We start from the raw sequence: 17,457 nt of genomic DNA on the forward strand, positions 1-17,457 counted from the left end.
CCCCGCAGGGCAGCAATGACAACACTTTAACCTGAGATCTGCCTGAAAATAGACTGTGTGTCTATGACATTATGCAAATTATATGCAAAGTCAAGAAGCCCTCTGTCTCTATTTCTAGCAAACTGACTGTGGCCCTGGTGTTGTTAGCAGCTCCTTCCAAGAGTCGCCCACCTAGAGTGAGGGCGGCAGTTCGCCTCAGTCCCCACCCTGGGAGACTGGACTCAGGACGTGCACCTCTCCGCTCCAGCTGCATGACTGGGTCTTTTACGCATGAGGATTTACGTGTCTTGGTCTATTAATCTTGATGCAGGTGAGGAGTTGGAGAAAGCAGAGCACCTTCCTTGAAGGCGATGTGGGGTGTGGCCTGAGGGAGATTGGTGACTGGGAGGAACTGAGAATTGTCCTTGAAAGCTTGGGAACCTCGAGGCCTTAACAAGGAAGGGTGGCCCTCAGCTTTGAAGCCCATGCTCTGGAGACCACCTTCACCCCTACTTGGGCATGTTACAGACACTCATAACCCTTAGGAAGGGTCCTTATTACACGACGGTCCTCTCCCTCTTCACACAGGTAAGGAAATTAGAGTTTGGGGTCCCCCCAGGAAAGAAGGACAAAACTGCAAAGAAGTCAATGGGCATTTTTCTTCCACAGGCAGGCAGGTTCCCTAGGCTCTACATGGGACCTCCCAAGGGCATGGTGACCTCCCAAGGACTTGTCTACCTCTGGAGGGCAATGAGCCAATTCTCCTTTGTCCCATCCCAACCATATCCAACCATATCCAACCATAGTGTGGACATCAGGGTGGGATGGAAGGACCGGGGCGGACGGGCACACAGGGAGGGGAAAGCCTGCCTTTGCAGGATGCCAGGAACGCTCCAATTTCCACGAAGCTGGTCTAAGAGGTCCTCTGGGGAGGAGGGCACTTTATCAGCCTCCAGGAGTGCCTGCAAGACCTCCTGGTGTGGGGAGCTCCATGGACACAGGCACCTGGAGGCTGTAGCAGGCTCTGGGCATGAGGCCGACTTGGGGACCGCAGGGCATGGGGTGGGTCTTCTGCAATAGACTTAGGGTACCTTTCTTTGTTTCCCTAACAGGGCCTCTGATACAAAGGCACAGATTTTCTGGGTGGGAAGTCAGATGGACGAGTCCCTTCTCCGCTTCTTTCAGTACCTTTCTCCCACATGGCACATCTTTGCCCACAATGTCCCGGGGTTGGGGGCAGAGAGAGATGTTTTCTAAGCCCAGGACTCCAAGATGGGTCCCCGAGGATGGTGAACTCCTTTACCATTCCAGGGATGAGGGCTGACTCCAGAGAAGGTGGTGGCCCCATTTGGGGAGGGAATTGAGAACTGAGAAAATTGAGGCTGACAGGTCTAAGACCGGGTTCTCAGAGTGAAGACACAGTAAAGCTCCTTCCTAGGTTTTAGGGGGAAAGTCACTGGAGATAGAGACGGGGGTCAGGGGGAGAGAGGGGGGCAGCTCACGAAAGTGAGGGCCAGATACACCTGAGGCCGTCCATACGGGGGAAGGGCCCCTGGGTCCCTGCGCAGAGGCGGGGCAGAGCGGGCGGTGGCCGCCAGGCAGTTTTTGGCCAGCAGAGGGCGGTGTGGCGGGAGCCTTGATCTCTCTGTTGAGTGGCCGAATTGAGATTTGGGCTGCAGCAGGGGAATGGGGCGAGTGGGGTGTCCCTGCGCAAACCGTGACTTGTCCATGAAGGGCAAAGACCAGCGTGATAATCAGGAACCCGCTCCTTCCCTGTCCCTTCTGGCCCCCTCCGCGATGAGCCACTGCAGAGGCACCAGCTTAGCAAGACTCAGCAGGAGCTCGAGATTGGAGCATGATTTATTAAGGACCTACTATGTGCTAAGCACGAGCTGAGTGCTCCCACAAGCAGTATCTCCAAGGAAGAGGCTGTAGTTCGGACCCTGGCACACCTTCCTGCACTCAGAAAGAAGCACCTGGCGCTCTGCTCTCACCAAAACTTCCTTCCATCCAGGGCCACTGGCCATTCTCCTAGCGGCCCCTGTCAGTCCACCTTCCGCCTCTCAGGCATTTTCCAGCCTCTGGAGAGCTGCCTTTGGTTTCTGGCTTTGGAGTCTACTAGGAGGAGCCTCTTTTCCCCCAAATCCAGCAGAGATAAAATCTGTCATGGGAAGGACTGACTCCTGGGCTGAGTGGGTCCAGTGACCAGAAGACACGAAGCTGCCAGGAAGCAAACTGCCCTGTGATCATTTGGGAACCTAACAGGTCCCTCTCACTTTCTGTTTTCACCCAGTTTCACTTCCTGGTTCTCCCTCAGGCCTTGCACAACTCTCGGGGAGCCAGGCCTGGGAAAATGCCAGGGCGCATGCAAGCCAAGCCGCCCTGCGGTGGGGTGGGGTGGGAGCACTGGGTCATTTGCAGCGAGAGGGGAGGAGTCTGTGTTTCTGTCACCTCCTGTGGAGAACGGTGGGTCCTTCTGCACCCTGCCCCAAGGGCTGAAACGCCAGGTCTTCCGAACTTGGGACCGTCCTTGTCCCTAGCGTGAGCCCCCCAGCCCCCAAACCTCAGGCTCTACCTCCCATCCACCGCCCCCCAACCCATCCACCCACCCAGGCTTTGGGGTCATCTCTTCATTGCATGAACATACACCCTTGAGGTTGCCAGATGCCGAGTGTGTTTCTCCACAGCCACCAGGTTCTTCCTAGACACACTCTCTGGGGTCTGGCCAAGAGTGTGGGCCTGGGCCAGGGGCCAGTGGAGAGCAGGAACCTGGGTGCTGGAGGCTTGCTGGCTGGAGCCAAATTTCTTCTGAGCCTTGGAGGCCCTACAGGAAGCCTGCCTTCAGCCCTTCTCAGTCCTGAACAGAGGCTAAGCCACAGAGTGGGGTGGGAGCCTGGCTTGCCTGCCCCAAGGCCCGGGGGTTGTCTGAGCCCAAGGAGGGCTGCTGGCTTGAGTTAAGGCAGGAACTGGAGCTTGTACAATTGGTCTAGGAGGCCTTGCAGGCACTCCTGGAAGCTGATAAAGTTTTTTCAAGTCCCCATCTGGAGGCAAATTGCCAGGGGCTGGGGCAAAAAGAGCAGAAGGGAACTGAGCTCTGCCACAGGCTGAAATTTCAAAGAACCTCAGAGGTCTTCAGGACTGTGGGATAGTGAAGGCCTCATTCGTGTCATGTAGAACGATTACCTAGGACCAGAACATGGGTCTCCTGACTCCCAGCTGTGCTTGGCTTCTCAAAGCCAAGCTTTCGGTTATTCTGAAAGCCCTGGGCCTCCCCCATCTGACCTGGTACCTCTCCTCTGTCCTCTGACCCTGCCACACCTGCAGTAGGACTCCTGGGTGTAAGGCCCTAATAAGTCAGCTAGGAGCAAGGTGGGGGAGGGGCCCAGCTCCCCCTAGATGGTTGGTGGCTGGCACTCAGCTGGTGGGGTCTTGTCCCAGAGACAAAGGCCCCAGGCCTCATGGAGCTGACGGAGAAACCCACACAGAGAAAATGAGGGGCCCTGGGTGTCGGGCTTGTGCCAGAGGCTGAGGCCTGGCAGGAAGGGATGTCTACTGCAGGCTGGACAAGGCCCTGTGTCACCCAGGCAGGTCTGGTGGGGGTTAAGTGAGGGCAGGGGTAAGGTGCAGGCCTCGGCTCTGGGCCTGGGGCTGGGATTCCCTGGCCTGGGCGCCCTGGCTCTGGGGCCTCTTTTGCATCCCGTCCTAGGGGTGGTAGGGGCTGCGTCCCCAGGACCTGAGGGTGGGGAGGGAGCCAGGCGTCAGGGAGCCTGCTGCTCTGAGCGGCCCAGACGGCGGGGAATCAGGTTTCAGCCCAGCTGTATTTTTGGCTGGATGAGCTGGCTGGCGGGCACAGCGGCCCATAGAGGGGCACCCTCCTCCCCAGCACGCGTACTCACACCACCCCTACCCAGGTAGGGCAGCCTCTGGCACCCACCCCACACGCTCTGCAGGCACAGTGGACGAGTCAAGCTTCAGGCCAGTAGCTAGTGAATCACTTTGGGTTTCTCGAGACTGTTGCTGAGTTTCTGTAGTGTCTTCTTGATCCGCAGGGCTGTGAGGCGGGCTGAAGGGTTGGGGTACCAGCATTCCCGCATCATCTGAGCCAGGCCTGAGAGGACCTGTGGGGGGGGGGGAGGTGCGGAGCAGGGAGAGGCAGAGGGGAGGAATCAGAGACACCAGGTCAGGGAAGAGGGAAAGGAGGCGGTGAGGAGGAAGCAGCGGCCGAATGGGGGGACAGAAGCGGTACAGAACAGACCGGATGGGGGAGATGAGAGCATTGAGAAAGGGCAGAGGAAAGACAGAGTGATAGGAAAGGGAATGGAGAGCAGGACTAGAAAAGAAAGACGAAAGATGGAAGAGGAAGACAGTGAAGTGATGAGGGGTGGAAGTTGGCAGGCAGCATAGAAAGAGAGATGCAACTCAGCCCTGTAGGGCACTCAGGCCCCCTTGGGTGGTGAGGAGTGTCTGTGGAACTCCTGACCCCGACGCCCCCCCACCTTTGACAAGATCAGAGGAAGGTGTGATGTGCAAGTCTCCGAGCCTCCACACGCCCCCTGCGGCCGGACTCGTGTGGAGGGTGGGATCTCCCGGCACCTCCCCCGGCGCTGGGGTGTCCAGGAGGAACCCATCCTAGGAAGCTCAGTGGTCTGAGAGCGAACCAGCATCCCCGCTGCCCCCGAACTCAAACTGGTTCCTGCCTGGGGGTGTGTGCGCATGTGCACAGCACTGCGCATGTGTGGCTTTTTATGGATACGCATGTTGTGCAGTAACATGTGTGTCTGTGTACATATACGTGGATGCACGTACTCATTCCTTCAATAAACATTTGTTGAGCATTCTGAGCCAGGCACTGTGATAGATAACCAGGATATAGGGCAGCGAAGGAGGCACGTTCCTTGTCTTCACAGGGCCAACAGTCTGGCATATATGTGCATGCATATGCATCTGAGGATATGTTTATGTAGAAGCATGTGCATGCCTGTGTGTGCATCTTATATATGTGTGTGGAGTGTTTTGAGAAAAAGTGAAAACAAACAGCAACAACAAAAACTTCATAGCAAGAAATGTGGCAGATAGACTCTGCCTCTTCAGGCAAGATGGAGGGTTCTGAAAATCCAAGAGTCACCAAGACGTCAGGAGTCCACGGGCCAGGGATGGGGGAGAGGGAACCCCGGGATGGACATGGAATCTGCCCTCCAGAATCTATCCAGGTGAAGCAGAGAGCTCAAACACAGGTTCCTGGGGCCAGAAACCCTAGCTGTGAGCCACCACCCCGTGCTAGCCCAGCCCCCAGAGGGCCTCACCGGGTCTGCAGCCAGCCGGTTGGGGATGGTGGGGGTCTGCTGATCAACACACACCACCTTCTTCATGTCCTCAAAGCTGGGATCATTGGGCACCACGTCATAGAAGGGTGGCCTGTAGTCCTCCACAATGCCTGAAGATGGAGGGGGGATGGGATAGTCATTTGGCACCCCAAGACGGCCCCATACCACCCGGAGGAGAGCCTTGCCCACCTTCTGTCCCACAGTCCAGAAAACCCGTTGTTGGACCCACTGCTACCCCTGAGAGGGACACTATGACATAATTAATATGAGCATCAATAAAAATCATTCCTGCTGTTGGATTTTGCACATGCGTTGTGCCAGGCATTGTGCTATAAACACTTAAATACTTCATCTTGTTAGTCTTCACAATAATCTGATGAGATGGGTATCATGGTTAACCCTGGTTGTTTTTAAAAAATTTTTTAATGTTTATTGAAAGAGCATGACCAGAGAGAGGGAGAGAGAGGGAGACACAGAATCCAAAGCAGGCTCCAGGATCTGAGCTGCCAGCACAGAACCCGACGCGGGGCTTGAACCCACCAACCAGGAGATCATGACCTGAGCCGAAGCCGGATGCTTAACTGACTGAGCCACCCAGGCGCCCCTAGCACCCCTGTTTTACAGATGAAGAAACTGACACTCGCAAATGTTGAGCCCCAGGTTACACAGCTAGTAAGGGCAGAGTCAAGACTTAAATGCACCTTGGGGTGCTCACCTGGGTGGCTCAGTCAGTGAAGTGTCTGACTTCGGCTCAGGTCATGATCTCATGGGTTGTGAGTTTGAGCCCCATATCAGGCTTCATGCGGACGGTGTGGAGCCTGCTTGAGATTCTCTCTTTATCCGTCTCTTTCTGCCCTACCCCCACTCATGCTCACCCTCTCTCTCAAAATAAATAAATAAATAATATAAAAACATATAAAAAAAAGAAAAAGACTTAAACTCGTCTCTCATCAGATTGCTAGGGCAGACCTTGTTTCAGTCTTTCCATGGCTGCCTCCTTCCCAGGGTCTGGGCACTGCTCCCAAGCCCCAACCATCACAGATGCCCGATAAAAACATTCCCAGGGCACATTCCCTGTGCCAGGCACTGTCCTAACTGCATTGCATTAGATCCACACATCAACCCTATGAGTGAAGTCCTGCTTTTAGCTCCACTTTATGAACAGTGTAATTAAGGCCAGAGTGGTTAAGACACTTGTCTAAGGTCACCCAGGTAGTGAGTGACAGAGTTAAGATTTAAGCCCAGGAAATCTAACCAAAGCCCACGCTCTTGATCTCCGAGCTCCACTTAAGAGAGAGGAGCTGGTCTGCTGCAGGGCACAAGGAGAAAGGGATCTTCACCCAGCTCCAAATAACACCCACCTACTCTCTGCAAAGGCACAGGCCTCGCTGACCCCTTAGCAGGCAGTACCACCCCTTCGGTGTCCCTTCGGAGGAGCCTTCTGAAAGTGATGCCTGTGGAGCCGCGGACAGCACAGGCAGAAGAGACCAGACCCGGACAAGGCGCTCCAGGACCCGCCTCCCACTGCTTCCCAGCCTGAGGCTGGGGGCCCTGGCCACACAGCCGCAACCTCAGGAGAGCCCGAGCCAGCTGCTCTCCCCATGGCGGGTTTCCAGGCCAGCCCCTGCGCCGCTCGGGCCCTAATCAGTGCTGCACAGAGGCCTGAGCGTGTCTAATGGGCCTTTAATCAGTGCCGGGGCTGACACCAGATTACAGTGTTTATAATGCGCCACGAATCTGTGTGGGGCTGATGGGGCCTGCGGCCAGCCTCCCTTGCAGCCCTGGCTGGGCTAGCCTTCTCTGCCTGCCTGCAGCCTAGTCCAGGGGGCCTCGGCTCCTTCCAGGTGCCCCCTTCCCCAACCCCAGTCATCAGAGCCTACTCTGGGAGTGCACACCTGAAGGGGCAGGAATGTGAGCCCCTCCAGAGTCTCCCAGAGGGGCTGGCTACACTCTGGCCTCTACCAGTCGCTGCTGAGGGTAAAAGAAGCCTGGCATGGGGCTGGCTCCCAGCAGATGCTCCAGAAGTGAGAATGTCCCCATCCCCAAGGAACAGAGCTCCAGTCATATCCTAAGGTTGGTCCCCTCCAACCTTCCCCATAGACAGCCTCCAAAAAGACTGACAGTTCTCCCCACCTGGTCCAGACCACCGCCCAGTATCCATCCACCCCAGGGCTGGAAGGGCACCAGCCACAGGGCTGCCCCAGCCAGGCTGAGGTCCCTCCACCTGTTCCTAGCCCCTCCCAAATAATAATGAGGCAGCCCCTCCCATAGTAATAGAGGCAGCGGTAAGCAGGCAGTGGAGACACTATTACACCCTGCCTTTTTGTAGTGAAAAAATCAAGGGCCAAAGAGATTAAGTAGCACAGTAATAAAAACCTCTGGCCCCAGAGTTACATTGCCTGGTTTCAGAACCCGGTGCTACCTCTAGGCAGCTCAGATTCTGCACCTCAGTCTCCTCATCTGTGAAATGGGGATGATCCTGTGTCAGGTATTCGTTATTACAATAAACTGCCACTCATATTTACTGAGCCCCAGAATACCTCCCGATACTGTCCTAGGATTATATCAACTAGAAACTATTAAAAACAATTTTTAATGTTTATTTATTTATCTTGAGAGAGAGAGCATGTGAGCAGGGGATGGGCAGAAAGAAAATCCCAAGCTGAAAAGCACAGAGCCCAACTCGGGGCTTGAACTCTTGAACCGTGAGATGATGAACTGAGCCAAAATCAAAAGTCGGTCATTGAACCGACTGGGGCACCCAGGCGCCAGTAACTAGAAACTATTTTTATTCTCATTTTCGAATAAAATTGAGGCACAGAGAGGTTACGTAACCTGCCCATGGTCATAACCAGGAACTGAACTTAGGCAGTCTGATTCCCAGCCCATGCTCTTAGAAGCTAAGTGATCCCACCTCCTGCCAACACACAATTAAATAAGATAATCCGTGCATATAGCAGGGCACCTGGTACATATTGAAGCTCAATAAAAGTTAGCTGCCATTGATATTTCTGTTGTTATCACTTATCCAAGATTTCACAGCCAGAATCAAGATTTGTAGAGTCATACCTTAAAAGGTCACTCAGAGGGCACCTGGGTGGCTCAGTAGGTTAAGCGCCCAACTTTGGCTCAGGTCATGATCTCCCTGTTTGCCAGTTTGAGCCCTACGTAGGGCTCTGTGCTGACAGCTCAGAGGCTGGAGACTGCTTCGGATTTTGTGTCTCCCTCTCTCTCTGCCCCTTCCCCACCTGTGCTCTGTCTCTATCTCTCAAAAAAAAAAAGAAAGAAATGTAAAAAAAATTTTTTTAAAAAGGTCAATCAGTTGGGCCCTCAGGCCATGGGCACCAGCCATGGCAGGAACCCTGGTCTTCTGCCTGTCTGTCGACCTAACCATCTGCCCCACCCCTCTTTCTCCACAATGTGCAGGGGGGGCCCTCACCATTGACAATGGTCCGACGGGCGATCTCCCACAGCACCAGGCCGAACGCCCAGATGTCTGTCCACTTGTAGGACTCGAAGCAGTCGGTGCGGATCTGCTCTTCCAGCACCTCCGGGGCCATGTACCGCTTGGTGCCCACTCGTGGGTTGTTTCCGATGTCCAGGTAATCACTACCCTGGGAGTGCATCACAGCCAGGCCTGTGGGTACCAGGCTTGTCACTCCTGCCGCTTGCCCGAGCCCAGAGTGGCCCCAGAGGCTGGGGGGCAGGGTGGGGATGGGGAGAGATGGTGGGACACAGAGCAGCAGGCGAATGGAGACCAGCTCTGCTGTGGGCTGGGAGATGGCAGCCACGGGGAGAGCCATCTGTCCCAGTTACACTCTGTTTGTGTAGCACTCCTAGGTGCTCGAGGGCCCAGAGAGACGGGAGTAGGCAAGGCAGGTGTGATTATATCCATTTCACAGAGCAGAACCCCAAAGCCCGATGAGGGGAGCCATGCAGTCAGTGAAACCGGGATGAGAACCCAGGTTCCTGGAGGCCTGCCCCTTTCTCCCAACTCCTGGAGCCAGGACCATATGCTGGAAGGAGTCTGGGCTTGCAAAGCATCAAGGCAGCTGTGGGGCTCTTGCGGAGGTGAAATGAGACAACACACATGCCTGGAGGGATTAAAGCGCCCATCAGTAGTTGAGTCGTCGCCACCGCTCTTTTGGGAACAGCCAAGGGCAAAGAACCTAGCGAGGGGAAGAGTGCTTGGACCCCGTGCCTTGCGAAGGGCCCTACCCGGGTGGCTCACCCAGGTCGGCAATGCAGCACTGGAGGTTGCTCTTGACCAACACGTTGCGGCTTTTGAGGTCTCGGTGGGCGATGGCCGGTTTGCCCTGCGTGCCAAAGATCTCCACGTGCAAGTGTGCCAGGCCGCAGGCGGCCGATACAGCCAGCCTCAGGGCCAGCTGGGGCTCCAGTGTCTGCCTCTGCAGAAAGTCGTAGAGCGACCCATGCTCATGGTAGTGTGTGATGAGCCACAGCTGCGTGCTCGAGTTGCGGGAAGTCATGTCCGAGGCAATAAAGCCTGTGGGGCAGAGAATCACATGGCTCAGCCAAGGGGCTAGGGAGAAGGAAGGCCAAATTGCTTGGGCCAGGGCAAAGCTGGGGCTGGGATGGAGGTCAGAGAGGAAGCCAGAGTCAGCGGTTGAGGCCGAGGGCTGACGGGAGTCTTTCAGGACTAGGTCCATCGTCCCAAGGCCTGGGGACTCCAGCCTGGAGTGTGGGGGGCTGAGAACGGGGGCCTGGCTTAACATTCCCCACTTGCCTAGAATGTTGTCGTGTCTGAGCAGCACCGTATTGTAGATCTCCGTCTCCCGGAACCAAGACTGTTCATCCCTTGAAGAGAAGATCTTGATGGCCACGCTCTCACCATGCCACAGGCCACGCCACACCTCGCCGTAGCGGCCCTTTCCTAATTCAATGGCCAGAGGGGTGGGAGAGGGTCACATACTGGGCACACGTAGCCCCTGGGCATGGGAATCCCCAGGAGAGGCCCCTCTTGATGCTGTACTGACTCCCAACGGTGGTGTACGTTGAACTCAATCTGGGGCCACCCGCTTTTGCCTTGTTCTCCCCAGCACTTACAGAAGGATCCATCCCTGACCCATCTCCAAGCCACTCCTGGCCCAGCAGAATTCCCATTGGGACCCAGGCCCGGTCCTGCTTGTGACTCACAGGCCAAGAGCTGGCTCCCTCCTGCATGCTCACGGGAGCCCTTGGTCCCATCGCCCGTGCTCATCCACTGCTCACCTACACATTCCACCAGGGCCACCTGCCGTGCCACTGTCCTCTGCACCAGGAAGGGCAGTCCTGAGCCACTGCCTGTGGTGCAGTCACTGTCAAGGAGATCCTGGGGGTACAGAGAGGCCTCTGAGAGGCGGCCCTCACCTGGCCCTGCCCATTTCTCTCTCTTCAAGCCGAGTCCCACTGCTGTGTCCCTACATGCTCCTCCCTCGCCCCTCTGCACCCCCTACCCCCACTCAGAACTCTGAGTGTCTGTGACTGAGTCTTTCTCAGCTGTCATTCTGCACCCTCTCTCTCTGGCTCCTGTCTACCCACCCCCCACCACTGGGTCCCAGGTGCCCCCCACAAGCCTGTACCCCCAGCATGCTGTCCCCCTGCTCCGATGTTTTCAGGATGAGGCTGGACTCCCCCAGATCGTTGTGCAGAGTCCTCTGCTTCTCCTGCCTCCGCCGGACATGCCACAGGCCCAGGATAGCCAGGGCCACCAAGGCCAACAGGGCCAGCACAGGGCCCAGGATCAGAGGCAGCTGGTTGTCTACTTTCGGCTGTTCTGAAGGAGTCTGGGTAGCTGGTGGAAGTGGGAGAGGAAACTGAGGCCCAGCTTCCAGCAGGCTGGATCGTCACCGCTCCCCCGCCCAAGCCACTCTGCGAGGCAGATGCCAGGGTCCTTCCTCCCCCTGCCCTTCTGGCCAGCGCAGGAGACAGAAGCAGGGCAGGGAGGATGGGGTCAAAGAAGACAGGGAGGGGAGGCTGGGGCAGCCGCACATACCCTCCAGCGCCAGAGACACGTTGTGGTTGCACAGGGAGCTGTAGCAGCAGTAGTGGTTGACGAACTCGGTGGGGCGCCCCCTGCACAGCTCCTCATGCAGGCTCCCACAACCCCGGTGCTCCTGCGGCTGTCTGCCCTCCTCCCGCACCAGCACGACTATGCACCAGGCCCCCTGGCAGGTGGGCCCCCTGCAGTTTGGGCTCTCACATGTGCAGGTCACCAGCGGGGCCCGGGAGGGCTTCACAGGGTTGCCTGCGAGACACACTAGAAGCTCAGCAACTCTGGGCCCAACTCCTAGGCAGAGCCTAACAGCCAGGCCTGTCCCACTGCCCGTCCCTTCTGACCTCTCAGACATACCCTCTGAGACCTTGGTCCTTTAGTCCCATCCTTAGATCATTCTTCTCTCCAGACCTTATCCCCCTGCCACCACGAGAACCAGGCTTCTGTCCCCTCCCTGATCCTAAGACCTTCCCTCCCAGTTCTAGGCCCAGCGCTGACCCCCAGCCCCAAACCTGAGGGTTCCCCTAAGCCCTCCCTGCCAATGTCCCCACCTACTGCACTCCCAGATAGAGGTTCCCACCCTGGAGGCTGGCAGAGCACGAGCCTGTGGGTTTGAATCAGGAGGACAGCAAAGAAGGGCTGGGGTAACTGGGCATTAAGCCTAACTGAGCCTGCCTCCCATTCTCCAGCCAAGCTCCTAAGAGCCGCACCCCCCCAACCCCCCCCTCCCTCCCCAGTTCCTCAAATTCAGCCCCAGCCACAGCTGAACCTAGCCAGACCTTTCTCTATCCAGGCCCCTGTCCCCTACCTGCTTCCCTAGTACTTACCCTTGGTCAGGCCCAAGGCCATCAGTAGCATCAGAAAGCCTCTCCTGAGGGGGTCCAAGGTCATGGTCCCTGGAGAAGAGAGGGAGTGCAGTAAGATCTATGAAATGTGATCCCCGAGGTGTTTTCAGCCAGGGACTGTGGGTCCCTCCCACCTAGAGGAAATCACTGGGAGTTTTGGGGGGGCAGGGAGGCCTCCTCCTTACTCCCTGTGTCTGGCTTTGGGGCGGAGCCTGCAGGGGAAGTCCTGGTTCACTTCCCCATGGAAACCATCCTGTTAGGGGTAAAGGGTGGGGAGCCATATTTAAGTGACCGAGAACCTGGGGGACTCCCAAGCTATTTACCCTTGCTCTTGAGCTCAGATGGGAGGGCACCGAGGGCACGGGGCCAGGGTAGAAGGAGAGTCTTTTTAGCAGCCCCCCCCCCCCCCCCCCCCCGGCCGACTCCTGTCCTCTGCCCCTCCCCCACCCCCTCCCTGGCCACCCCTTTCCCAGTGCCCCCATCCCCCTAGCCCTGGCTGCCTCAAACATAAACAGGCTCCTGTCTTCACTTCCTGCCATTCAGGGTCCCGCCAAGCTGGGAACAGGAATCAAGATTGTTTAGATTGGGGTCTGGATAGAACAGGCAGGAGTCACGCACGGCAGAGAGGGAGCTCGGGCGTATTCTCAGGGCAGGGTGGGGTGGCTACAGGGTCTGGAGGCGCTGCCTGAGGCTGGGACACCCCGTGACAGAATTCTAGGGGGATGCCTTGTGAACCACAAAACCCAGTTCCTTGTTTTGGAGAAGATGGAGATTAGGCCTCAGACAGGGCAGGACACTTGTCCAAGGTCAGAGAGGATTCAGGGGCAGCAGCAGGAGTACAACCCAGGTGTCCAGACTCCCAGTCCAGTGCTTTCCCGGCTCTGTCTCCCAATCCAGGTGGCAGCCGGGTCTCAGAGCTCAGGGCGGTAACAACCATGCAAACTTGGACAGCGCTGGCTCGGGCCAGGTATGAAGAGACCTCTCTACAATCTCACCAGAGCATAAGATGTCCTCTCCGAGCCATTCCCTGGCCGCCTTCCTCCTCTCTCCCTGCTGTCCTGGGAAAGGGTGGGGGGAGGGCCAGTGGTGTGGGAGGGGAAGTGAAACATACTTAGACACTGAGTGTTTGACCTTCCATGGCCAGTTAAGGCTGAACTTTTCCAGAAGTTTGGTAGAGAAGGTTAAGGAAGTAATTCTGATCTGGGCACCTGGGTGGCTCAGTCGGTTAAACGTCTTGACTTCAGCTTAGGTCATGATCTTGTGGGTCCGTGAGTTCAAGCCCCACATCGGGCTCTGTGCTGACAGCCCAGAGCCTGGACCTGCTTCAGATTCCATGTCTCCGTCTCTCTCTGCCCCTCCCCCACTCACACTCTGTTTCTGTCAAAAACAAACAACTGTTAAAAAAATTTTTTTTTATAAAAAGGAAGTAATTCTGATCTATGATAGTCCCCAATTCAGGTCCCAAACCAGCGAGTGCTCCAGAAGTCACCCCCTTCTTTGTTTCTCAAAGGCTTAGAACTAGAAGGAAGGATGCTGCAGCAAGAAGGACTGAGGTCAGGCAGCAAGGAGGACTTTCTGAGGGGCGGAGGGTGTGCAGGTATGTGCCTGGGGATCCAGTGCTTAGGAGCAGCTACCACAAGCAGGGACTGGGCGGGGGGCATCTTCTGGCATAACACAGAGGCTGGTGGGGCTGGATGTGTGGCCACACGGGCTGGAAGGCCCACAGTCTAGTGGTACCAAATCAAGATCCATGGTGCTGAGTCTCCAAGGGCAGGATGGCTGGGGATTGTGGGAGGGGGGTTTGCCGGGGGGGGGGGGTGTTCATGGGCCTCTCTGGCTGGTGGCAGCTCGGGCCTTCCTGCCTGGGCTTCCTCTGCCCCAGAGGCCCAGAGCTGGAGGAGGAAACGAAGCCCTGGGCTGCTGCAGCTGTGTCCCCAGCCTCTGCCTGACCTCCTGCCTCTTGCCCCTCCCGCCAGGCAGTGAGGACCCTGGCAAGCCCTCAGCAGCGGGGCTCGAGGCTGGAGAAGGCCTCCAAGACAAGCTGAATTTGCCCACTGGGGCAGGGGTGGGAAGCCATCTGCAGAAGCCTTTGCCTGCCCAGAAAGCAGGTAAGGACAAGGTATGGGGCAGGAAAGGAAGGGTGGATACCAAGCAGGATAAAATCTCCTCTACCCAAGCTCCCACTTCTCTGACTGGACCCCAGGGAACCCTCTCACCTACTTTACCCCACATCAGAAGCACCAGGAAGTGCTTCGTTAGAAATGCACATTCTCTGGTCATGCGCCACCCCCCATTCTAATTCATCCGTCCTGGACCAGCAAGCAACCTGCATTTTAAAAAGTTCTCCAGTTCTGATCCGCTTGTGCGTGGGTCCCGCCCCTGGAGAAATGTGTCCTACTCAGTGCTAAACCTTGTTTTCACTTCACTGAGCAGGGCCCTACTGGGTGAGTGGGAGTGGGGTGCGGAGGGCAGAGACTCTCACTCCCACCAGGGCACTCCCCCCTAACAGCTAGAGAAGGGACAGGCTGGCAACACCTCAAAGCCAGGGACTTGGAGCCGCTGCAGAGGGAGGGTGGGGTGAGGGAGGGCTTTGTTCTCAAGCCTCTGAGAGGGTGGCAATGGTACGGAAGAAGCATTTGCAGAATCTGCCCCTGGTCTTCTCCTGGGAAGGTGGTGGGGTAAAATTGTAACTCTCTAGCTTTATGTTGTTGCTGTTAATGCTGCTTTTTCCTTTCTTTCTTTTCTTTTCTCTTTTTTTATTTTAGAGAGAGAGCACGAGCAGGGCAGAGGGGCATTGGGAGAGAGAGAATCTCAAGCAGGCTCCACACTCAGCACGGAGTGGGATGTGGGGCTCAATTCCACAACCCTGGGATCACAGCCTGAGCCGAAATCAAGAGTTGGACGCTCAATTGAATGAGCCACCCTGTGACTCTCTAGCTTTTAACTGGGCCTAGCACAAAGCTAAGTACAGAGAGTGCTGAGTCCTAACCAGTCCTAACTCAGAATGACCCTGAATGATTGCTCGGAGACCTGACTCTAGCACAGACTCCTGGGGACTTGTAGGAACCCTTCACTTCTTCTTTTTTTTTTTTTTTTTTTTTTTTTTTTTTTTTTTTAGTATTTATTGCTGAGGTGGGGGGAGGAGGGGACAGAGAGAGAGGGAGACACAGAATCCAAAGCAGGCGCCAGGCTCTGAGCTGTCAGCATAGAGCCCAAAGCGGGACTCTGACACACGAACCATGTGGGGCTTGAACTCATGAACCATGAGATCATGACCAAAGCCCAAGTCTGACACGCAGCCAACTAAGCCACCCAGGTGCCCCTCCCTTCACTTCTAAGCAAAACTTCCTGACAGATCTCCTGCTGACAGAAGCATCAGGCCAGAAATCACAAATGCCAAGCTAATTTCCAACATGAACTGTGAACACTGTGACATCTTTAATAAGAAGAATTAATCTTCTCTGAGTACTGTTAAGGACTCAACTTTGATGGTAAATCTAATTGAACCCTCACAGGAATCCAGTGGGGAAACTGAGGTTCAGGGATGTTAGGTTTCTTGCTCTTCGTCACCACACGTGTCCTGATCGACTTAAATTGCTGGTGATAAATCCTCACTTGGACATTTTATTCCTCCAACTGTTTGGTGTTCAGGGAGCCCCTCAGAGGCAGAAAATGAGCAAGTGGGGCTTGTGGACAGGAATAGATTGCACGCTGCTGTCGTTTACCACCAGGTGCCCGATGCGGGTTTGTTTAGATGTGAAGACGGAAATCCTTGCTTGCTGTAGGCTTAGTCTTAAGTGAGAGAACCAGAGTAGGGGTGTGCTCAGAGGGTGGTTCTCAATCGGCCTCTCATCAGCACAGGGGCAATGGTTACAGGCCTGGAAGAGCCTCTCTCTGCAAGTTAACAGATCTTTTACCCAAACAGCAGACGGCCTGACTGAGCTTCTCCTACCAGGCTGCCGCTTACCACGCACAAAACACTTTCATCTGCATCATTTCACTGGCCCTTCCCAGCAGTGTGATGTAGCATCACGCCCTGATTTTAGGTCTCAGACAGAATGTACAGGCAGCACAGTATAGCACCAGGGTCATGATCGTGCAGACCTGAGTTCAAATCCTGCCCCTACCACTTAGAACAATGAAATGTGGGGCAAGTTGCTTAAACTTTCTGAGGCTTCGGCTTCCCTACAGCAAAATGAAAATAACCACGGTGTTCATTTCAGAGGGAGAATGTAGTAAAATCATTCAGCAGAGCACTAAAGTGGCACACAGTGAGTATTTTCCCAATGTTACCAAAAACCCAACAGCACCATTTACACCATCCGCGGGGCTTTGGACAAAGTGACTCAGGTCTGAACCTCTTCAGTGTTCAGTAGGATGGGCATAAGAAACCTCTTCTGCTAAACCGTGGCCAGGATTCCATGAGAAACAAAATATAGCTCAGTGTACATCTAAGAGTACTCAATAAATGATTATTTCTGACCACTCCATGAGATGAGAGGACCAGGACAAATGGGGCAGTGAGGGATGGAAGGACAGACCCTGACTCAGCCAGAAGCTGCCCCTAATGGAGAAGGTGAGTGTTATAGTCCACTATGTCCCTGTCCTTCAAGAAAAAGAGGGGTGGGTGTGTGGCCAGCCCAGAGATGCCTTTAACAGCACTGGCCTCCAGGGCAGACTGAAAACCTGGGGTACCAGCCTACAGGGAGGTAGAGAAACCCTTTGGTCTGGATCCCCAGGGAAGGACACGGCTTGGGGATTATCTGACCCTGCAGGGTTGGAGGCAGGTTTGTAGGATGGAATTATCCTGAAGCAAGAACTGCAAAGGCTGGCCTGGGAAAGGTGGGCTTCAAGGGGAGGCTCCACACGGTTGCAATTAGACACCCACTCCCAGGTCAAGGTGGCTGCCTGGAGGGACGTGCGACCCCTTCCCTGTGAAGCAGAGCAGGAATCCTGCCCATTTTACAGATAGGGAGAGGAGAACAGAGAAGTTCAGCGACTGGCCCAGGAATCAGAAGTTTTCTGATTCCCAGCTCAGGTTTGGCCCAGCCCGCCGCAGGGTCGTTGGGCAGATGGGCGGGCAAGGCGAGAGGCAGCTGGCCCTGGCGAGGAGCTGGGACTGACCTTACGGGCGACCTCTGTGCGGCGTCTTCTGCGATTTGCCCCAAGAAGGGCCCCTTCGGGGTTGGGGTCGGGCCGCCCGCGGACCTGGACTCACCTCTAGACCCGCCCTGCGGGCAGCGGGCTGGGCGCCTCCCCTCTGGCGGCGGCCGCGGTAGCACGGCGAGCGCTGGACGGCGGGCCCGGGTCGTGC

The 17,457-nt window shown here is 55.9% G+C and overlaps 1 protein-coding gene across 4 annotated transcripts; it reads right to left on the minus strand.

Moving 5' to 3' along the window:
• Positions 1 to 1,821: 1,821 nt before the first annotated feature.
• On the minus strand, positions 1,822 to 17,448 carry ACVRL1 (activin A receptor like type 1). 4 transcript variants are annotated; one of them, XM_029954607.1, is made up of 10 exons: positions 17,362 to 17,448; positions 12,126 to 12,194; positions 11,299 to 11,550; positions 10,886 to 11,097; positions 10,536 to 10,635; positions 10,051 to 10,197; positions 9,535 to 9,810; positions 8,743 to 8,940; positions 5,283 to 5,413; positions 1,822 to 4,097 (listed from the first exon to the last, which is right to left on the minus strand). In XM_029954607.1, exons 2-10 carry the CDS (start codon positions 12,187 to 12,189, stop codon positions 3,963 to 3,965), a joined length of 1,515 nt encoding a protein of 504 aa, XP_029810467.1. In that variant the 5' UTR covers positions 12,190 to 12,194; positions 17,362 to 17,448; the 3' UTR covers positions 1,822 to 3,962. The 4 variants fall into 4 exon arrangements, with proteins under 4 accessions (XP_029810467.1, XP_029810464.1, XP_029810465.1 ...); XM_029954604.1 differs by lacking the exon at positions 1,822 to 4,097 and having other exon boundaries at positions 5,030 to 5,413; XM_029954605.1 differs by lacking the exons at positions 1,822 to 4,097; positions 17,362 to 17,448 and adding an exon at positions 17,268 to 17,332 and having other exon boundaries at positions 5,030 to 5,413.
• Positions 17,449 to 17,457: the final 9 nt, after the last annotated feature.

The sequence above is a fragment of the Suricata suricatta genome, chromosome 10 (genome assembly GCF_006229205.1).
Source record: "Suricata suricatta isolate VVHF042 chromosome 10, meerkat_22Aug2017_6uvM2_HiC, whole genome shotgun sequence".
NCBI classification, from domain to species: Eukaryota; Metazoa; Chordata; class Mammalia; order Carnivora; family Herpestidae; genus Suricata; species Suricata suricatta.